We start from the raw sequence: 23,807 nt of genomic DNA, 5'->3' as shown, positions 1-23,807 counted from the left end.
TCAACTATGATTTAAGACCCAGTAAATTTTTCCTGTAACATAATACCACAAAAATGCCAATATTTTGACTTTAACGCTAAAGTTCCCATGACATTTCAGCAGAGGCCATGCAATGAGTCGGCAGCTTTATCAACAGTGTGAGTGTGTTTTACGAGAGATAATGTCTGTGCTGGGATCCTCGCTCATGGTTGTTTGTTTTTTCCCTGTTTCAGGTTTATTGGTCTTACATATTTAGTTTTTTCCTTCTCGTGTGTTTCCTGCCTTTCATCTTGCTCCATCTGAATCAATGTTTTCACCCAATTTGCACGTTGCTTTTTAAAAAATATTTTCAATGATTATTGACCAGAAAAAAGCCATTCACAATTCAGAAAACACACTTCTTGATCAATGCACGTGAATCAACAGGATGTGTAATCAATGCATAAGAATCAAACTTGCCTTCTATATAATATGAAAAAACTGATGCCTTGGATGACCTAATGCAGATTATTAAATCTGTCACTGGGGCAGTACACTTTCAAAAGATATTAATATGTCAATTATTTTACATTTATATTTATGATGTTAATTAATTATGTTCATTTTTAGATCATTTTAGTTCATACTAATACTCTTACTTTATTTTAATATAAAACAAGTACATGTAGAAATTTCCATGAGCCCATATTTAATAATAATGCTATTGGTCACTAGTTCATAGTAACCACTGTGTAAAGTTAATGTGCATCCTCACTGAAGTGTTACCAATACATTATTAACAGCAGTCATAGGCTATGATTGAAGCTGTAATAATAGGATACTGCAAAGCAGATTTGGCAAATGCTCCATGCTTATTTGTGTTTGCGTTATGGAGAGCCTCAATGCATCAAGTGCGCTGCCAAGTTTTGGGAATGACATACGCATATAAATGCAGGATTTACTCTCAAAATTGCAATGACTGGCATAGTGATAAATCCTAACAATTGACAGAAAAAAAAATTATATAAAGTCTAAATAGTAGAATAGTAATAGTAGAAATTGATTCCCCTAGCTATCGCAATTTTTTTAAAACGATTTAAAAATCGATTGGTTTATCTCAGAATCAATTTATATTCAATTATTTTACTTTTCCTAAGAGGTGGTGGGGAGAAGTTAGCGCTTTTATTCCAACAGAGGGCGAAATGTATCGGTGTGTTGGACTTGAAGCAGCGCCGCGCAGACCGATCGGCATATCGACATCAAAGCGGTGCGATCGTTCTGCGTACACAGCGCTGCTGCTTTAGGTCACGGCGTATACGTTTCAAGCCAGCGCGAAAAAGCAAAACCATGATGATAGTGTTGCCAGGTCCGCATTTTTCCAGCAGAATCGGGCAACTTTAACACTGTTGCCGTGTGCTGTTTTTCAACGTGATATTCGATATGGAGTGCAAATTTTACCAGGCGAAACCCCGCCAAAATCGTGTATTTTACCCCGCAGAACACGCTTTTTACTGGGGAACCCCCCTCGTAATGCTATTTGGCTAGTTTTGAGTAGCAATTGGGTGAGTTTTGTTGTGAAAACCTGGCAACCCTGAATGACGGAGGCAGAGGATCAAACCTCTTCCAGAATTCTTTCTGCACCTTCATGTTTTGAATCCCAAGTGTGTTCGATTTTACACACTGCCGGGAAAACATGACTAAACCCAATGTCTGAAATAAAACAAATGTTTTATTTCAGAAATTATTTTTTCCCCCTACTCATTTGGTTTAACTTTTGACTATTATATTCATGTGCAAGTTCAGGGTTTTGGTACTTGAAAGTTTCATGGTTCAAGGTACTTTAAAATATAGCTACACTGTGTCTGTGAAATAAAAGTTCAGAAAGATGTGATGCATTGTTTTTGTTAATATGACTCATACATATACTTCATATCTTTAAGGGTGTGATCAAGTATTTTCCATTGTCTGGTCTTTAATAAGCAAACAAAAATCACAGTAAATTGTAATAATCGAAACGCAATAGCTATATAATCACAATACTCAATTATAGCAATATATATATTGAATCGGCACACCAGTATCGGGATAGTATTGAACTGATCTTTTTCATTGTTGTTATGTGCTTATAAGAGAAGAAATTGTTAAAAAGTCTTTGTTTTTGTTTTCTTTATGCACAAAAAGTATTCTCATAGCTTCATAAAATTACAGTTGAACCACTGATGTCACATGGACTATTTTAATGATGTCCTTACGACCTTTCTGGGCCTTGAACACGTCAGTTGCGTTGCTGTCTATGGAGGGTCAGAAAGCTTTTGAATTTCATCAAAAATATCTTAATTTGTGTTCCGAAGATGAAATAAGGTCTTAAGGGTTTGGCACAACATGAGAATGAATAATTAATGACAGAATTTTTATTTTTGAAAATGATCAAGGAAAATTTGATTCCTCATTATTTAACAACTTTTAATGACTGAGTTCCACAGGTCTCGGTGCTCAGACCTAAGCTTTTTTTTTTTTTTTTTTCAGTTACACCGGACTAGTTTGTTCTGTTGTCACGTCATACATCTAATCTTTCATTATCACTAGGGGTGTGCTCAAAATATTGATTCTTAGATACATACCGATATAATAAAAAAAGATACAGTATCGATATTCTAGCCCTTAGTATCGATACTCCGCCCAGCCATTAGGGGGCGCAGCGGCGCCCGCGAGTTTCAAAAAACTCATGGAAAATGTTAAAGCAAGATGTAGCATTTAAGCGATTTCATAGTGAAATATGTTATGGCAGTACATGGTGTCACAAAAAAGAATTATAAGAAGATTTAATAAGAAGTTAAGAATAATAAGAAGAAGATTTTGTGCTTGTGTGAGCTCAGACTGTACCCTTGGAAAGTTAAATGTTGACTTGTGGTAATTTCCAGATTAATACAATTTGTGTACAATTAATCAGAGCACTTAAAGTTGCAAATATTTAAGCAAAATGCACTTTGTTATAATGCATTTTTGTCTTCAATAAATTGAAGAAAATTGCAGAGTTCTGTTTGTTGAGTAAATGTGTTCAGCATTAACTAATTGGCTCTGGGCCATGTATTTTTATTGAATCGTATCGAATCGTGTCACATTGTATCAAATCGTATCGAGACAGCTCTGTATCGAGGTACGTATCGAATCGTGACCTGTGTATCGAGGTATGTATCGTATCGCCAGGTTCTCCAAGGTATACAGCCCTAATTATCACTGCTCACGGCATAGACAGCTCTTCTTTTTGTCTTTTTAATACCTTGAATGCCAATTCATGTTTATCAAGTCTTAGTCTACCTTTATCATTCTCAACCAAGCCCTAGGTAATGTCTGCATTTCTATTGAAGCTCAAATAGCTATTGTACTTCACTGTGAACAAAGCTCAGGAATTTACGGTCAATTCTTACAAACCAAACAACAGAGTCACCAGCTGAATTCAAACTAGACTGACTCACCAGCCACATTCAAAACACACCTCATGGAAATTCTCTAGGATTCACCATTACCTCATGAAACCTGTGTCTGTGACAGGTATTTCTGTCATTTTGGTATGTGATTGTGGGAGAGTATGGCTAATCTGCGTGACACAAGAAACGTCTTTAAAATAAAAAGGCAAAACAGGTTGAACTGTTGCAGCCTGTCACACCTACCACAGAAATTAGAAACAATGTGTTCCATTAATATGCCTACAGTCATGGTCAGATTTATTGGCACCCTTGGTAAATATGAACAGAGAAACCTATGAAAATAAATTTGCATTGTTAATCCTTTTGATCATTTGTTTAAAAAACAAAAACAAACCTAACCTAACCTTTCATTGAAGTAAAACAACTGAAAATAGGGGGAAAATCTCATTAAATGTAATGTTTTTCTCCAATATACACTGGCCACGATTAATGGCATCTTTATTCAATACTTTTTGTATTTATTTCATAATGTGATTTTCCTCCCACTTTAACTTGAGGGATTGGAATTTTGCGAGCGAGTAAGCGAACGAACGAACGATAAACAATACAGATTTATTTTCCACAGGCTTCGTTCATTTTTACCAAGGGTGCCAATAATTCTGACACACAACAGTTTAAAGGGAAATTAAACTCCAAAAGCCAATTTAATTGAACTTTACTTCATCTCCACATTGCTTTTCACCACACACACTGCAAATCAGCTTTAAAAAGAATACTGCCTTACAATCAGGGGTCAAATCTGGATTTTTGAAGTGGGAGAGTCAAAAGATCCTGAGTTTAATCAAATGCCCTTGACAAAACCAAATATGACCCTCTGAACCTTAAAGAAAGGTTCCAGGTTATTTTCCCAATTACCAGCTGGTTTTGGCATTGTGTTGGTTACACACAGAGCGGTTGGTAAATTATTCTATTGTACTAATCTCAAACACACATATACAGCAGCCTAATATTTAAGAATTATGGTTATATTTTCAAAACAGTGTTGAAGTTGCATTCGTTTATTGCAGTTGGAGTTGTGTGCTGCATACTTGCTGGATTCCTCTGTTAATGAATTAATCTACATCCTAATCCTGCCCAATACGTGAATTGAACAACTACCTTACTATTAATATGCAGCAAATTAGGAATTTATTAAGGGAAATGTCGTAGTTAATAGTGAATAAGTGTTCCCTATTCTAAAGTGTTACCATACATATTTTTTGCTTTTAAAAACTGATGCCTGATGAAAAATAATTGTATGCAAAGTAGTAAAAAAAAAAAAAGCTTTTATGTAACTCACAGCAATTTCCCTGCAGGCAGACATGGAAATACCAGTGCCTTCTATCTGTTTCAGTGCATACTCCTTCTCATCCTTCCTGTAAAAACACAAACACAACATTACTAAAGGTGAGGAAAGCATCTAGCCACATACAGTACATATACCATTACAACAATGTTGAATATTAATAACTATTAAACAACTATCTATTGTATTTCAGAAACTTATATTTAAGATATGAATAACAAAATGGATCTTCTCTAAACTGTATGGCATTAAACAGTTCAAATATTGTGGTATTCTCAGCACCGTTTGAGCAGTGAACAGGTTATGAAATCAAGAGTGTGGTCACGTTTACCATTGTTCTGAGACTTTTCACAGACTGAATACAATCAATTAACAAAGAATCCAAATGTTCTGGGCAAAACATTTCCTCACACAGATTTCGCAACAGGTTCACGCTGTTCAACATGCTGACAGACAGAAAATTACTTGGTTTGATAGTGAATTTGTGTGACTTGTGATGCATATCACTCCAATATTGACAATAGACTTGAAGCTTTTTTTCACCACACCTTCAGAAATCATGAAAAAAAAATAAACATCACAATTATCGAATGAATAATACCATTAATTAATATGGTCACCATCAAATAAATGCTGATGCAACACTCTACATTTTGTACAATCAAACACACCTCATTCAACTCATTACCAGAAAAACCTAAAATAGGTGTTTCAATACCAAAATATATACTTTTATTACTTCAGGACCATGGTTGGGAACCACTGGCCTCATCTAGCCTAACTAATTGATATCTTTTGTACTCTTCTGTATCATCTTATCTCACATATTGTAATTTAGTTACACATGACCCATTCGACAACCGATGATCAGGACAAATAGCCAATCAGACATGTACCGCACCAGCATACTGTATCTTTCATCTGTTTCTGATCATGATATACAGTCGTGGTCAGAATTATCGGCACCCTTGGTAAATATGACCAAAGAAGGTTGTGAAAATTAATCTGCATCGTTAATCCTTTTGATCTCTTATTTACAAAAAAAAAAAAAAAAAAACACAAAAATCTAACCTTTCATTGGAGAATAAGAATTTAAAATGGGGGGAACTATCATTCAAATATCCTATCAACCTCTTCAGTAGCAAGACATTTTAATGAAATGAGATACGACATCAAGCGATTGGAATGTATAGGAATAGAAGAGGGTTTTGGGTCACGTCGAGGAGGTAATATAAATAAGGAACTATTGAAACCAGAAGCATTTTGCATTCATAAATTTAAAATCACTGACACCAAATGGCATGAATGAAGAACTACAACTTTCTGTTTTTCTTTAGTGTACTATAACTGGTCAAATTCATCTAACAGAGTCAGTCACTTATTGATTTTTTATCTGTTGGTAGGGGTGGGCGATATGGGAAAAATATCATATCACGGTTTTTTATAGAAATATCACGATTTTATCACGATTCTTTGTCATGTTGGTTTTACTATTTTGATTTTACAAGCATTACAGCCAAACTAGAAAGACAAAGATGCATGGCAGATATTTAGGCCAAAGTGGGCGAAGATAAAAATCTTTGTCATTATTTTATCTTTCTTATTAAAAAATAAGAACAAAGATACACATTACAAATACACATAATATACAAATAAAACAAACAGTGCTTTATTTTCAGGTACAATAGGTGTATTTAGCAGAGCATTCAATGAAATTGAATGAACAAATATAAAAATAAAACACTAGATAGACTGATTCCTAAAGCAACTGTATTAAAGATTTTCAGTCAAGAATAGTGAGTGATTTTTCTCTTTGTGTTTTGTTGTTTTGTTAACGTTAAATTAATAGTTCCCCCAAAAATAAATATTCTGTCATCTGTCTGTCAATTCTGTCATGATGTTTTATTTTTATACCATCATTTACTCAAAAGTTGTTTTAAACCTGAATGAGTTTGTTTCTTGTGCTGAACATAAATGCTATTTTGAAGAAGGTGGAAAACCAAACAGTTGCTGGTCCTCAGTGACTTCCATAGGATTTCTCTTTCCTATCAAAGTCAATGTGGACCAGCAACTGTTTGGTTACCCTCATTCTTCAAAATATCTTATTTTGGGTTCAGCACAAGAAATTAATAGAGGTTTGGGACAACATGTGAGTGAGTAAATAATGACAGAAATTAAATTTTAGGGTGAACTATCCCTTTAATGACAGTCGACAGCATGTTTAGTGTCCTGTCTCTTTAAGAGCTGCACGCATCTAATATACAGGCACGCATCCGCTTCTCTCTTAACTATTTACTTTCATTTTAGAGATAACCAACTGAGTCTGTATGTAAACCTTGTGTGTTTTGACAGTATTAGCGCAAAAAATAAGTTAGTTGAGTAATCAGGCGCTGTTAGACAGGCTTTTTAGTGTCCGTGCTTCAGGTGTATGCGCTCAGAAAAAGCGCACGTCAGACAAGCGCGCGAATGAAACATTTAACCAGCGAGGCTTGTGTGCAAATAATACTACCAAGAGATTTGGGAGCGCTTTATGCTTCCATCAGCTGACAAGCTTTATGGAGATGCTGATTTTCTTTTCCAGCAGGACTTTAGCACCGGTCCACACTGCCAAAAACACTTCCAAGTGGTTTGCTGACCATGATATTACTGTGCTTGATTGACCAGCCAACATGCCTGACCTGAACCCCATATGGTATCTATGGGATATTTTCAAGAGAAAGATGAGAAACAGTCGATCCAACAATCCAGACGAGCTGAAGGCTTAATAGTGCCTCAGCAGAGCCACCGGCTGATCGCTTCCATGCCGTTCCTCACTGATGCTGGAGTTTGTGCTAAAGAAGCCCCGACAAATATTGAGTTCATAAATGAACATACTTTAAAGAACTTGAACTTTTCTGCTTTGCAAATCCTTTTTTTCATTGATCTTAGGAAATATTCTAATATATTGACATACTGGATTTTGACTTTCATGAGCTGTGAGCTCAAATCATCAAAATAAAAATAAAAACTTTTGAAATGTCTTACTTTACATGTAATCAATCTAGAAAATATTCAAGTTCCACTTTCCAAAAAAAAAACTTTCACGATATTCTAATTTTTTGAGATGCACCTGTACTAATTTACTGAAACAATTGCACAGATAAAGCAGCAGCTCTGGTTTCCCCACAATCCAAATGCATACAGCGTAGTGAGTAAACAACAGCAGACAGTGTGATCATGCTCTGAGTTGAAGAAGTGAATGCCTCTGAAATACTGCTGCTTTCACATGCATGTTAGTCATTTGCTAACCCTCAAGTTGTGACAGACCTGAATGAGTTTCTTTCTCTGCTCAACACAAAATATATTTTGAATAATGTGTGTGAATGAACAGCTGATGGTCCACAATGATGTCCAGCGTACTTTTTTCTTTACTGGGAACCATTAACTGTTTGGTTACACACATTCTTCAAAATATCTTCTCTTGTGTTCAGCAGAAGAAAGAAATGTATACAGGGTGCTGCCTCAGTAACGGCCTTCGTGCCTTTTTTGAGAGTCTGTGATAAATAATCTAACATCAATATCAGAAATTCTGATGAAACAGGTCTTTTTATGATATGTTTTGATGTGATTGCTGTAATATCACTTAATCCAAATCACTTATTCTATTATATAACACTGTTGTGATTGTTCAAAGTCTATGAACATTAAGCTGTGTCAGCAGAAAAATGTCTCAAAAATCCCACAATGCTTGCAGCTGAAGGAGAGCAACTGCCTCAAAAACCTGCGATCACCTTGCTGTCACTAGTGTATTTTTGCATAGGACAGCATTTCTCACTGGCATGATCACCGGTTACTGGTTCTGCATGGAACTCATTCAAGTCCAACGAGCCTAGTTACTCCTGCATAAATGAACACATGAACTCTTGTCCAGTGGAATATATGAACAAACATACTGCTGAACACATAAGCATATGAACTCCTATGCTGTGTAAACATGATGCATTCTGAACATCTGCAACGCTTTCAGGTGAACTGCTGCACAAATCAACACGTGAACTCCTGCAGACACAAATGAACGCATGTAAACATGACATCCAGCAGCACAGGTCCATTTCTGAACACACGAGCCACTGCAGATCTAAGCATGTAAACTCCTGCCCATATGAAAGCATGAACACATGAGCAGGTGAGCACGTGAACAGCAGGGAAACATACATCACGTTGGTTTGGGGGTGGACCGTTAGAAGTGCGCCCATGAAAACAAAAACAATCACACAGGGTAGAGATAACAGCACAATTCCCTCGATACATATGAACACCCAAACACACACACTGACAGCAGAAGCGCGTAGAGTGAGTGAAACGCGTGTGTCTTACCCGTCTTTACGCTTCGCTTTATAAACATGCCCGTATGTGCCGCGACCCACTTTACAACCTTCATATTCAAACAGATCCTCCACTCTCTCCCTCTCGGCGGCGAGCTTCGTTTTGAAGTCGTGGTCCATTTTAACCCATCAATATTTCTTAATTCACAATAAAATAAAATATTAATTATTACATGCATTAATTAAATGATCCGATCGTTTTATTACCCCACCATTTCCTTGTTTGGGATTTTGGTCGGCTCCGCTCAATGGTCACGTGTTCGGTGACGTATGTTATTGTTGACGATTGCCTTCTGGGAAATGTAGTGCACTCAGCTCAATCCACCGGTTTGAGTTAACGACGGTGGGTCGTCTGTAAACTACAACTCGCGAATCGCGATGTGGACGTCGTTCCATCCCCTTTCATATTTTCCAGGCTTCAAACTTTGCATTAGCTGTCATTGCAACAGAAGTACGATAGTAACTTGCGTCCTCAAAACGTACTGTCATACGATGGTGTAAAATACACACGCAAACCATCACTTTTCTTTAACTGACTAGTGAATAAACGGGGACCAATTAATTAGCAGTTGCCTATGTACTGGCGCAGCATTTATTCGCTGACAAATTTGATTGACAACAGCTACAGCCAATCGTTGCTGACATGAGGGCGGCTTCTTGGCCGTGATTGGCCGCGCTGCGGATGACGTCGGCGGGAAGGTAATAAAAGCTCCGCGCAGACTGCCATTCTGCGCTTACACAGTATGGCCGGCGATATTAGCTAGCATTCGCCCACGGTATTCTCTGCAAAAGGGAAGACGGTAAAAAAAAACAAGGCAACTACATCTGGACTGCTCAAGGACTGTAACTAAGCTAATAAATTATAACAACCAACAAAGGACTAATTAATTGGGATTCCATCCGACGGTTTAATTTCTGTTGTTGGAGTCAGTTTGTGTCACGATGGAAGAGAGCAGTGCACACTTCTTCGAGGGGACCGAGAAGCTCTTGGAGGTGTGGTTCTCCCGGCAAGACGAAACCAAAGGAACCGGGGATCTGCGCACTATCCCCAGGTGAGCTGGGACTGGCTTAACTTTAGTAGTAACGTTAGTCGCCCTATCGCTTAAAACGCGTGTAAAGCATGAGTAAAGTCAGACTGATGGTTCTGAGCTGATGAATGACATGTGGCTCTGACACCCGAGGCGTCAGCAGCAGTTTTGGCCGTTTTTGACCCCATCCCCCTTTACACTCATTCATTTGAGCTGTCAGGACTGGAGCTGAACCTATGATCTAAACTCCTCCGAGTCGTTGTGAACAACATTAACAACATGTTTAAGCAACGTCTCGATACGGGTTTTGGTGCGAGTCTGGCCCTGTCCCTGTCTCCTAGTATTGCTCTGTCACTGGAGTCGTGGCTCGTTTCGAGTGCAGCTTTGCTGTATTTGGATCAGTTATCGATGAGCTGTGAATATTGATCGATTGATTAGCCAGTGGCTACAGCTAACTTGGCTGTTATGGCGCCATAGCAAACACGCCTCCTGAAACAACACAGTCCTCCATCAGTGCTGGAGAGCATCTGTATATATGGACGCATACTGGGTGCTTTTGACTGCTCTTTTGTTGACGTAGCGTTTCTATTATTTATTTTTTATTTATTTATTTTTTCCACAACGTCATAGGTAAAAAAAAAATAATCTTTTAATTTTTACAATTGCACTTATGCTTCACCACATGCATTGATTGATTGTATGCAAGAGCTGTATTTTTGGGAAGGATCATGGCGGTTGATGCTGCGCCGCAGCTCCATGTGAAAGTCACGCGTCTGCAGCGCACGTCGTAAGCTCCGCCCCCGTGCTGTGATTGGTCAAGAGTGCCGGTCGCTCATTGGTAGTTATTACATGTGCGCAGAGAGCTGCGGCGGCACACGTGCGTCTCCTGCGGTGCTTGCTGAGCATACAGTTAATGCGGACAGAAAACAATATTTTACAACAAGCACAACGTCTATTTAACATGCAGTAATGGTTGGATATTATAATGTGTTTGTCTTGATGTCTGATATATAACACAGAGTTATTACAACAAATGAATCATGTAATAGATAAATAAACACTTTATATAAAAGTAGTTCACTGTGTGTGCATTATCAGTTGGCAAGGCTAGAAGAGATGTATAAGGTAAATAGATCATCCATTAACATGTTTAACGACCGATACCAATGTTCTCAAAATATTGTTCAATTACTACAAAAAAAGTCCTGTATTGATATTATGATTCCTGCTAAGAACAAAAAACTACTGACACTACCAAAAAAGACACTGCATATAACAGGCCATTGCAGTTTCCAAAAACAAGACATTAACAGGTTTGTTTCCATAAAATTGTATTTATATTAGAGCCCGACTGATATATCACTTTGCCGATATGAGCCCGTTGCAGATATATCGTATATGCCGCAGATATGAACATTTTTATTTTTACAGAACAGAAGAGCTGATCTGCACGAGTCTGTGGCCAAACTTTTCACTGGTACTGTACAATAAAATACACACACATAAAGAATATCAGCCGATATATCGGTATCTGACTTTTTTTACTCCATAATATCGGTATCGGCATCTGCCCCCAAAAAAACCCCATATTGGTCGGGCTCTAATTTACATACTATGGATCTGTGTACCTCTTTTCATAAGGTTCAGTACTCTGTAATGTCTTAATAACCTTAAGTCAGTTGCAGTCAGGCTTCCAGCTCATATAGAAATAAGTGAGTAGAATATGAATGAGTGAGGACTTCAGCGGTATAGTATCCTGCAGTAAAGTTTCTCAGAACTGAAAGCTGATCTCTGTGGTTTCTCTGGGTACGGCTGTCAGATTGAACGATTAGGGCTATTAGTTTACTTCCCGGAAAGCATTAACACTCTCAGAGATAATAGAAAGAGGATCATTAGAGTCTGAGCACAGCCAGTTCCCAAATAATTGCAGCAGCCCGTGTAACTGCCCCTCGCCTTCCTACAGCGAGAGGAAGCACGTTACTGTGCTCAAAGCAGCCTTCATCTGCCGAATAATTCATAACTAGCTTTTTATGTGTCCTCGATACACACAATCAAATAATTTCACAGTTTTGTGTATTATTTATTTGACCATTACTGTTGGAGTGATGAAAATATTTATATACTTAGTTTTCTTCTCATATTAAGTCTCCTGTTTTATATCAACAAGTGCACTAATATTAATATTAAAATGGATTTATGCTTTTATATGGTTTTTAGATTATAATTAAGAAAGAAAAAGACTACAATTATAGTTAATAATATACCACCAATGGGGCATTAGTTCTTGTGGTTGAAGAAACACACATTATGTATGGTTATTGAGAGGAAACCTCAAGCTGTGTATTACAAGAGACTTACTTTCTTCTGGAATCTGGAAACGGTGTCAGGCGCGTGACTACTGAATCCGTTTTTTAAGAAGACTTGCATGTCACATATCGTCATCAAGATCGAGTCATCTCATCCAAGATATTTATTTGACAAGATAAGTATAGTCCATATGTGAAACCCAGGAGACTCGCTCAAAAGAGATTGATGGGTCTTTTGAATAAATTTGAGTGGGGTAAATTTAAGCAAATTAGTTTTTTCTTGAGTACTTGACTGTCGATCACAACTTTCTGCAGTCAAGTGTTTGTATAATGAAACTAAAATGTATAAATATAGACAGAATTGTCTAAATTTATAGCATTATTGCAAAATAAACCCTCATTTTATTCATGAGTTTCATTGCCATCCCCTTGTAACATACAGGCCACCCGAGCTTGTGCCAAATATGTGAAATTTGAGAGCTCTACGATACGAGTTCAGCCGAGCCAGCAGCTGTGTGTGCCGCCATTGCCGCAGAGCAAATGACCTCAGAGACGCAACATGAAATCCATACAATCTGTGCTCGTTTCTGCTCTATAATGAATCACTTATTTATTCTTTCCAGAAAATGTGACTGTCTAATTTTGCCTCGTTGGAAATGTTTGCCATTGTTCCAGTGTTTGGAAAGTGTTAATTTTCTAATAATAAGTAGTAGGCCTGCACGATATATTGCATGTGATAGTCATGCGCATCTCGTCTCCATCTGAAAGCAGGTGATGGAGAGTTACTGCTAATCACAGAACCGTCTTTACTGACGAGATGCACATGACTATCGCATGCAATATATCGTGCAGGCCTAAGAAGTAGTACTCGGATTCATGTAGAAAATAATAGAATCGTGTTTCCTAATATTAATTGAGGTCTTAATGTTTCTCTCTCTCTGTGCATTTTCAGATTTGAGTGGGACAAACTTCTGGAGAATGTGCATTGTTTGATTATAAGTGTGACAAAGTCTGACAAGCAGGAAGCTTATATACTCAGGTGAGCTATTGATTCGTCTGTCCCCTAGCGCAGAGGACAGGATTGTGATGATGACGCTGTAATCCTTCATCCTGCTTCAGAGCTGCTGGCCTTCAGACACCTCAAAATCAACAGCAAATTAACATTTAACTCACACCACTGACAAATGGAAACAAACCCAGGACCTTGGGTTATTTGTAGCGACATTGCAGCCCAAACTGATTTAAAGATTAACTGTGAATGTTGAGCAATTCGGAAATGTGGCTTAAAGAAGTTAGATAAGTTGCAAATGTCATTTCATGTTGTTTTTAAAAACTAAATACAGGTGTGAAAGCTCAAAACATTTGTTACACTTTATTTTAAGGTGTCCTTGTTATAGTGTAATCATACAGTTAACTACTAAGGAATATTAATTAACTACATGTACTTACTGTGTGGTTAGGGTTTGGCTTAGGGTTACTTGCATGTAATTATGCATAATGTATTGTTAATATAATTGTAAGTATATGTAACGTGTAACAAGGACACCTTAAAATAGTGTTCCCGAAATATTTTGCTGGCTCATTGCTGGATGGTGTCTACAAGTCCTGAATGTTTATCACAATACTGATCTGATGCATCATTAATGTGCTGATACTGTTTGCATGCTGAACTTACTCTGATAAGCACACAGTAGCGTTTCAGCTTAGAGATACTCACAAGCTTATAAGACTAATATGAAAGGCATCTGTGTGACTTTCACAGTCATGGGGTTAAACGATTCAGAGTGCTTGTAAACGCGTCCTGCTAAGGATGATGCTAAGCCATTTATTTGGTCTGAGACGAAGGGTCAAAGGGGGAACTCAGGTCAAAGCTATTCATAGCTGTCTGGAGAGGAAAAGCTGGATGGATTTTTGCTTTTTTTGTTGACAATTCTGCTAAAATGGCTTAAGTTTCTCAAATTTAAAAACAAAGTTCAAACAAGGAAGAATATTTAATCATTAGCATAATTTTTATGTATCTTTATAGCAATACTTGCCACACAGTGGCTTTCATAGACAGTCGAAAATGCATCACTTTTGAACTCTTTTATTAAAATGGACAGTTCAATAGAGCTCATTCCTAAAACTTCTCAACTCTGTAAGCATTTAGTGATGGAATGAGCGAGTGTGGGAAAAGTCATTGGTTTTCACAATGTTGATTCATTTTATATTAGCAAAAAGTATTGTGAAATATTGGGAATGGTCCACTTTACTGTAACAATGAGCCATAATTTAAAGGCCTAACCACTCCTTTGTGATTCTCTCTCTCTCTGCGTCTCCTAGTGAGAGTAGCATGTTTGTCTCCAAGAGACGTTTCATTTTGAAGACATGCGGAACCACCCTCTTACTGCAGGCACTGGTGCCACTGCTGGAGCTGGCTCGTGAGTACTGCGGCTTTGATGCCATCGAGGTACGATATACACACACACACACACAGGTTCTTGTTTAGGGAAGAATTCATGGCACGTCATCTCCAACCGCAGTAAAACGAGACAGGATAACATTAAAAGTATCAGATTTGAGTTCACGTTGAGTTTCACACGTTCTGTGCGCTTCAGATGAGTCCGTTTACACGTGATGTCATAGATTAATCATTGGCGGTTTTCAGTACAAAACGTCTTTATGAAAATGTGACTTGATCATCTCATTTTCTTTTAGAATTTCTTCTATTCTCGTAAAAATTTTATGAAGCCCACCCATCAAGAGTTTCCTCACCGCAACTTCCAGGAGGAAGTCGAGTTCCTCGGCCAGATTTTTCCAAGTACGCTTTCACACCTGCAAAAATGAGATGCAACAAATGATGTGAACATTATAAATGAAATGTAATACTGTTGTCTGATTAAAAGGTGTTGTTGTTTGTTCCATGCACAGATGGAGCAGCCTACTGTATGGGACGTCTGAACTCAGACTGCTGGTGAGCCGTTTTACATCATCTAGACTTCCCGCAATCTATCTTGACTTCAGATAAACCATCATTAGAAAATCTGAAATGTTGCATATGCATCAGAATTTTACAATAAGGCCAAATTTTAACATTGGAAAGTCTGGTTTGTTTTAGGGCTGCTCGATTATGACAAAAATCATAATCACGATTATTTTGGTCAATATTGTAATAATGATTATTTAAAACGATTATTAGTGGGCCATGACCAAAATTTATATGAAAGATATATTTTTACTGTAAATAAGGTTGCTATGACATCTACATTTTAGAGACCAGCGAAATGTCACAATTCTCAACACCACAGCAGAATACTAGGGTAAATAACATTAGTTCAAACAAAAAAGGTCCTCAAAATTTTTGAAAATAATTAAACTGCCTATAATAAAAAAAGCAAGGGAATGCAAAGCCAGTAATAAAAAAAGCATTTTTTTTTTTTTATGCAAGTCTAAAGTAATTCAGTTAACAGCCTACTAGAAATTAAATAACCTAATGTAAAATAAAACCGCATAGTCTTCACTGTAAGAATTAAACTTCCTGTGTTTCTTACTAAAGCCACAAAAAACCTTCAGTCAAGAGCAGTGTGTGATTTAGTCTTAATATAAAGCACACAGTCGGCAGCACGAATATTAGCCCGCTGTCACTTAAAGAGCCGAACGGATATATAAAAATGTCCATTTATGTGGTGCTGTTCTCCGTTCTGTCCTGAAGGTATTTGTTTACGCTGGAGCTGCCGGAATTCTGGGAGAACAAGCAGGCGGACCAGACACTAGAAGTTCTGATGAGTGACCTCGACCTAGCTGTGATGGACCAGTTCTACATGAAAGACGGTGTTTCTGCTAATGATGTCACTCGTGTACGATTCGTCCTCTATGCTTCTGCTCTGTAGTGTCATTTGTGCTCTTATTGCTGGATGCTGGTCCATTTTATAGTAACAGAATGTACCATGTTAGTACTTTATGGACTATGGACTACAGTTTATGGATGCACACCACAGTATTTTTATCTTTTTAAAATGTTGTGAGGTGTCTTTAAGGTTATCTGTGGTGTCTTCACAGATGAGTGGAATTCGTGACCTGATTCCAGGTTCAGTGATTGATGCCACAATGTTCAACCCTTGTGGATACTCCATGAATGGAATGAAAACGGATGTAAGGAGATATTTAAGGCTGCATGTTTTTATAAGTGCGGTCAAACGATTAATCGCATCCAAAATAAGTGTTTGTTTACATAATATATGTGTGTACTGTGTATATAAATACACACTCATACAGTATATATTTTGAAAATATTTACATCTATATATTTATATCATATATAAATATATTTAATATACAAATATAAAATTTTTCTTAAATATATATACATGCATGTGTGTATTTATATACACAGTACACACATATATTATGTAAACAAACACTTTTATTTTGGATGTGATTAATCGTTTGACCGCACTAGTTTTTAGTTGTTGTTTTTTTGAGAGAGAGTTGCTCTGTGTTCTGCAGCGTGATTGAGATTGGTTGTCTTTCTAGGGATCTTACTGGACGATTCACATCACCCCCGAACCGGAGTTCTCCTATGTCAGCTTTGAAACCAACCTCTCCCAGACGTCTTATGATGAGCTTATCCGCAAAGTCGTGGATGTCTTCAAACCAGGGAAATTTGTGACAACGCTTTTCGTCAATCAGGTACTTTGTTACACAACTAATCAACAAGTAATTCATTTTTAAACGGGTACTTCCACAACATTTTCCTCATTGCTCTGAAAAAAACATTTAGGTTACACTTAATTTTAAGGTGTCCTTGTTATAGTGTAATTACACACTTAAGTACTGAATAATGTTAATAAACTACATGTACTTACTGTATGGTTAGGATTAGGGTTACTTGCATGTAATTATGCATAATTAAGTGGTAATATATAATACATGAAACGCGTAATAAGAACACCTTAAAATAAAGGTTTATTTTTTAACATATTATTTAGATATATTACTATGAATATTTATGTAACATTGAAGGCAGTGTGCAATGTTTCCAGCCTCTGGCGTTCTAATTGCAGTGCAGTTGTAGCAGTAGTAATGCGTATGTGGTGTAAAATAGTTTTGACGTTTCAAAAATAACTCGTGCAAAGTCAGTGTCTGGTTGTATTGTCTTTATTTTGTGCTGTTGCTGAAGCCTAGCTTTGAGCTCACTGCTCTGATTGGCAGCTTCAACACTAGCCTTCAGTCGTTTCCAGTGTTGACTCTGGCTATGTTTACAAGCACAACTTTTGTTTCAATTGGATTTCATTCCGATTAATGAATGGATTCCGTTGTTTTCCGTTTAATTTTTGACTCCTTTTTAATGGTTAGATTAAATTTTATTAATCAAAAAGCATGTCTTGCTAATTAAAATCATGAAACTTGAACAATTTAACATCATTTTAACAAAAATTACATGTTTAGGGTCCTATAAAAAATTTTCAAACCTTATGTTTTATTGTTACCAAATTCTGTGTTTTGCATGTCTAGTTATTTGAAAGCATAAAAACAAGTTTAATTTATTCTTACAATAGCCCTATGACTTTTTTTCCTCAGAAATTCTGTGTTGTGTATTGCAATTTTTAAGGCATAAAACATTTAATTTATCTGAAAATTAGATATTTTTTGGGGGGGGAGAAATAAAGGGGATTTAACATTACAATAAAAAACATTAAAGAAATATTGTATGATTATCCCTTTAAAATAATGTTTTAATAAATTGCCGTGAATACCTTTAAATTTCTGTGTGTATATGATACGATGAGGATAATTTTACTCGAAATGAAGTGAATCTCAGAGCAGTTCTGGGGATGTTGTTAATGTATTTATGTCCTCATTAGTGAGACTGCAGATGCTAATATCACCGGAAGCATCAAGCGCGCTTCAGTACAAGTAGTAAACAAAACCGCGTGTCTGCGTTCATAACACAGAGACATGCAGAATTCATATTTAAATAGTCTTTTGCGGCTTAATATTTACAAATACGAGTGGGAGTGTGCTCACTTCTGTGTGTGTGCGTGCGTGCGTGCGTGTGTGTGTGCCCCCCTAAGATAATTGTAGGAGAAACACTGATATGATCAAGTGTTTACATGCGCTTTCAATTGTATTAAAAAAGAAATAAACCGCCCCTTTCAGTCCGGTCGAGATTTCATTCAGATGGAGTTCAGTCGGATCGATTAAGGTGTTTACATGAAGGTTTTCAGTCCGATTAAGCCATCAGTCTGATAACAAACGGATTATTTTGTTGCATGTAAACGTAGCCACTGTGATTTGGAGTAATCAAACTGGTAACACTTTAGAATAAGGAACAACTCTCACTGTTAACTAGTTGCTTGTTAGCATGCCTATTATCAGTGTTGGGCAGTAACTTAGTTACTGTAATACTACTTTTTGCAGTAACTAGTAGTGTAACTAATTACTAATAAGATTTCAGTGATTATATTACAGTTACTATCCATAAAACAGCTTAGTTACTTTTGATGCCTCAACCCCTCTGATTTAAAATCAAATAATTCCTAGATTTATTTTCATAATTTTCACGACTCGTACATGCATGTGATGTCTCCAGTGCAGCAGGCAAGCTTGGAATATAGAAAAGCTTACATTCAGCAGATAGAAATATTGCATTATATTGATTTTGTCAGGAATAAAGATGATCTGGACACTGTTGTGTAAGTTGTGGCTTTACTTTACTCTGGCATAACATCCCACCCACATCCCTCTGATCAACATGTACATTATATTACTATAATTAACTGCCTATTATTAACATATTGGCTGTTTGTTAGTACTTATAAAGCACATATTCTGCATGAGCATATTCTACACCCCTAATCCTACCCAATACTTTAACTGAACAACTACCTTACCAACTATTAGTAAGCAGCTAATTAGGAGTTTGAGGCAAAAGTCACAGTTACAGTTTTTTTAGTAGTGAGAATTGGACCTTAAAATAAAGTGTGACCATCAATCTCATTCTTCTCATTTATCTGGTTCCCAACAGAGCTCCAAATGTCGCAGCGTTTTCTCTTCGGCTCAGAAGCTGGAGGGTTACCGCCTCTTGGACCGCCAGTTGGCCCACTTCAACGACTACAACTTCGTCTTCACCAGTTACACCAAGAGTCGCCAGCAGAAGCAGAGCTGAACCTCCGAAATGAAGAAGCGTAAAAAGAAATCCTGCCGCCGCGAGGAACAACTCGGCGGCCGGCGTAGTCTTTTAGCGGAGAGGCGGTGTTTGTGCGTGGAGTCTTCTGGCTGTAGATCTTCCCTGAGTTTAGCATTTATGCATTCTTGTACCTATGACGTAGATATCGTGCATGAAAGCTCTTCTCGTGTCTCTGTAGATATTCTAGCCCATTCTTGCTGTGATCTTGAAGTGCATGTAGAGTTCTTGAACGTGGTGGTGTGTGAGAGGCATGTCACACCATCCCGGTACATGCAATGCTCCCTTCCCTTCCTGCAAGTGTCCCCTCGCATCCCCCACAGACAGGGTTTCCGACCTCACTAGGCCAGGACCCTGATGTGCTCAGATCCGTCTCGTCTCCCGACCCAGTCCAAAAGCGACGCCTTTCACAATACACAGTTCATTGGTGTGCGAAGAGTTGTTTTTGATTTACATTTCATTTTGTGTAATACACGTGGTGTTGGTTATTTAAATCTCTCATTTTTTGCTAAGTATGTGTTCAGCTCAACTGTGTGTAGCTAGCTAACTACTCTGACAGTGTGAAGAAGTCCTGAAAACAAACTTCAAATGTTCCTCGTTCATCTTATTTTCTGTCACCCTGCAGGCAGCTGTCTTTATTCGGTGTACTAGAGAAGTGAGCGTTTTAGAAGTTGAGTAACTTAACTGTCACCTTCGATGTCGACAGCCTGCTCTTCTTTTAGGGACTGTTTTGGAAAACAGTGCTTGTTTCAATAATACTCTAGTTAGATGGTTAGCATTAAGTGCTTAAAAATACGCACGATTCTTATGATTCCCTTCATCAGCTTTACAGGTGGTCAACTTTTTATCAAAATATACAAAGAAGTGAATGTTACTTAACTGTTGCCTTAAGTCTCAACATATACTCTGCAATATATAACCATTATGGTGAAAGTCAGCTGTTGTCTTCCTTTCCTCAAAATCAAATGACGTGACATTTAACATGAATGTATTAAAAGAAAGAAAAAAGACATTAGTTAGTTGAAAGGTGACTATGTCCTATAAAAAGAAGTGGATTTTTCTGAATAATGTAGTGAGTGCAGAAGAAGCCTGTGGCAGAAAGAGGGAATGGTGTTCTTTGACTTCCGTCCATCGTTTGTCATTGTGAAGGACCCTGGGGCTGTCCAGCGCTGAGCCTGCTCAATGCAGGCCTTTGAATTGAAACGGTTGGACAGACACTTTGCTTTAGTGTGCCGATCGCACAGCAACGCATTTTTCTTTTTCTAAACAAAATGAGTTCTCTCTCTTTTTCTCTACAGAAGCACACAATAGGCACGCACTGATCTGAGCATGTCAGGGCTGACCCGGATCATTCCACGCCCCACGCCTGCATAAAGTACAGTTTTATTTATTTATTCCCCCCCACCAAGCAGACTTTTTTTGCAGTAGATTTGTACACCTCTCCAGATCATGCTCTCTTTGTGCATTGAGAAAAAAGTTTTTTTTTTTTTTGACAAGTGCTATTGCATGCGACTAGCATGTAGCAGGATGTTTACTGTGCAGTGTCTCCACTTCAGCCCTTTGTAACGCGTTTAATTTCTGTTCGTACGACGTAACACACTTTGTTCATAGGTCCTGAGTGATGAGCAGTGGGTGTGGTTTTATTTTTACCCTCCCCTGCTGACGGAGAAGCTGTTACGCAGCTGGTGTAGTTGTGAGGAGGATGATGGTTTTATGTCTCCTTCGTAGTGGCAGATCGGTTTGTGAAATCTTTACTAAGAAGGTCCTGCCACTGAGAAATCTGAAAACGGCAGGTGTCCCTACAGAACACCAATCTAGTAACGAATGTGTCTTAAACATTGATGTTGCGGACCAAGTACATTTATATACTACTTTTTAAATGTTGTTTTTTTCTTTTTCTGACCCTGTTCTGAGGTGGGGAGTGACTTTTCAGATGATTTGGACCTCTTTTTTTCCTCTTTCTTACTAGTTCTCCCCAGCCTGTGTTGGTTGGTAAGGAAACTCCATAGAAAGGATTCTTTTGTGGCATTTTCACAGGAAGTTGGGAAGGGGAAACTTTGCTGTTCCAATTCTCTTGCTATTTCATTGGTTGGTCAAGATGTGCTAAATATATCTGTACTAAGAGCTTGATGCTTTCAATAAAGTTCATAACTATCAGCGTTGTACTTGTGAGTTTTTGTTCATTGCCTAGAATGCACTGCTGTATATCAGTATGATATTTGGCTGGGTTAAGTGCATTCAAAATGATGCCATGTTTTGTTTTGTTCATAATGTAGGTTTATAGACATTTTATTAAATTTGTTTCTAATTTTTATAAATTGACATTCAATTTTCACACGTTACCTTGTTTTATCTTTCACAATGAAGTTGGCTCTTAAGTGTATATGTTGGTATATACAGTCGTGGTCAGAATTATCGGCACGCTTGGTAAATATGATCAAAGAAGGCTGTGAAGATGAGTCTGCATTGTTAATCCTTTTGATCTTTTATTAAAAAAAAATCACAAAAATCTAACCTTTCATTGGAGAATAAGCATTTAAAATGGGGGGAAATATCATGAAATGTTTTTCTTTAATACACATTGGCCACAATTACCGGCACCCATTCAATCATTCTCATTGTGAATTTGGGCTTTGTTTTCCCTCCTATTTATATTTCTGTGAAACAGGAAGCCATGGCTGGATAATTTCATGTTCACAATCACCCTGGAGTGCTCAAAATTGTGAATATGAATGGAAATATACTTCAGAGATATTTTACTCATAACAATTTCTAGGGGTGCCAATAATTGTGTCCATGTATTTGAGAAAAACATTTATTTCATGATCTTCCCCCTTTTTCAATTGTTTTAGTTCAATCAAAGTTTAGATTTTTGAGTTTTTTTTTTTTTATAAAAGATCAAAAGGATTAATAATGCAGGTTTATTTTTAGAGCCTTTGATCATACAGGTGCATCCCAAAAAATTTGAATATCGTGAAAAAGTTTCATATATTTTAGATTCATTACATGTGAAGTAAACATTTCAAAAGTCTTTTGCTTTCATTTTGATGATTAGAGCTCACAGCTCATGGAAGTCAAAAATCCAGTATCTCAATATATTAGAATATTTCCTAAGATCAATCAAGAAAAGGATTTGCCAAACAGAAAAGTTCAAGTTCTTTAAATTATGTTCATTTCTGCACTCAATACTTTGTCGGGGCTCCTCTAGCACAAAAATGGAAGCGATCAGCCGGTGGCTCTGCTGAGGCACTATTGAGTCTTCAGCTCGTCTGGATTGTTGGATCGACTGTTTCTCATCTTTCTCTCGAAAATATCCCATAGATACCATATTGGGTTCAGGTCAGGCACGTTGGCTGGCCAATCAAGCACAGTAATATCATGGTCAGCAAACCACTTGGAAGTGGTTTTGGCAGTGTGGACAGGTGCTAAAGTCCTGCTGGAAAAGAAAATCAGCATCTCCATAAAGCTTGTCAGCAGATGGAAACATAAAGTGATCCAAAATCTCCTGGTAGACGGCTGCATTGACTTTGGACTTGATAAAACACAATGGACCAACAGCAACAGACATCACAGCACCCCAAATCATCACTGACTGTGGAAACTTCACACTGGACTTCAAGCAGCTTGGGTTCTGTTTCTCTCCAGTCTTCCTCCAGACTCTGGGACCTTGATTTCCAAATTAAATGCAAAATTTACTTTCATCTGAAAAGAGGACTTTGGAGCACTGAGCAACAGTCCAGTTCTTTTTCTCCACAGCCCAGGTAAGACGCATCTGACGTTGTCTCTGGTTCAGAAGTGGCTTGGTAGCTCTTTTCCTGAAGACGTCTGAGCGTGGAGACTCTTGATGCACTGACTCCAGCTTCAATCCACTCCTTGTGAAGCTCTCCCAAGTGTTTGAATCAGCTTTGCTTGACAGGATTCTCAAGCTTGTGGTCATCCCTGTTGCTTGTGCACCTTTTCCTACCCAAATTCTTCCTTCCAGTCAACTTTGCATTTAATATGCTTTGATACAGCACTCTGTGAACAGCCACTCCTTTCAGTCAAGTCAAGTCAAGTCTGCTTTATTGTCAATTCTTCCACACGTACGGCACATACATACAGAGAATTGAAACTGCGTTACTCTCAGACCCTTGGGGCATACAGTTAACATTAAACACTGACAGTAGTACGTTTAAGTACAGTTTAAACATATGTACATACAACTATACAGATA

The 23,807-nt window shown here is 37.6% G+C and overlaps 2 protein-coding genes across 3 annotated transcripts in view; one reads left to right on the top strand and one right to left on the bottom strand.

Moving 5' to 3' along the window:
- cdk19 (cyclin dependent kinase 19) overlaps positions 1-9,360 on the bottom strand; it is a 68,263-nt gene extending 58,903 nt beyond the window's left edge. For both annotated transcript variants that reach the window (XM_079433087.1, XM_079433088.1), the window contains exons 1-2: positions 9,088-9,360; positions 4,726-4,801 (exon numbers count right to left, since the gene is read on the bottom strand). In XM_079433087.1, coding sequence (XP_079289213.1) covers positions 4,726-4,801; positions 9,088-9,215 — 204 coding nt within the window. In that variant the 5' untranslated portion in view covers positions 9,216-9,360. The remainder of the gene's footprint in view (positions 1-4,725; positions 4,802-9,087) is intronic.
- Positions 9,361-9,825: 465 nt separating this feature from the next.
- LOC306879868 (S-adenosylmethionine decarboxylase proenzyme-like) lies at positions 9,826-21,752 on the top strand. The gene is made up of 9 exons (XM_079433090.1): positions 9,826-10,147; positions 13,382-13,468; positions 14,752-14,878; positions 15,127-15,229; positions 15,340-15,382; positions 16,121-16,265; positions 16,468-16,560; positions 16,942-17,097; positions 19,436-21,752. The coding sequence occupies exons 1-9, from the start codon at positions 10,038-10,040 to the stop codon at positions 19,574-19,576; spliced, it is 1,005 nt and encodes a 334-aa protein (XP_079289216.1). The 5' UTR covers positions 9,826-10,037; the 3' UTR covers positions 19,577-21,752.
- Positions 21,753-23,807: the final 2,055 nt, after the last annotated feature.

Source organism: Barbus barbus, assembly GCF_936440315.1.
Source record: "Barbus barbus genome assembly, chromosome: 14".
In the NCBI taxonomy this organism is placed as follows: domain Eukaryota; kingdom Metazoa; phylum Chordata; class Actinopteri; order Cypriniformes; family Cyprinidae; genus Barbus; species Barbus barbus.
The sequence above is the reverse complement of the archived record's forward strand: the minus strand, read 5'-3'. Positions and strand labels throughout refer to the sequence as shown.

Coding starts and splice junctions, on each gene's coding strand:
- LOC306879868 (XM_079433090.1), top strand. CDS start 10,038: ATGGAAGAGAGCAGTGCACACTTCTTCGAGGGGACCGAGAAGCTCTTG. Junction 14,879..15,126: donor GCGGCTTTGATGCCATCGAG/GTACGATATACA, acceptor ATTTTCTTTTAG/AATTTCTTCTATTCTCGTAA. Junction 17,098..19,435: donor CAACGCTTTTCGTCAATCAG/GTACTTTGTTAC, acceptor GGTTCCCAACAG/AGCTCCAAATGTCGCAGCGT.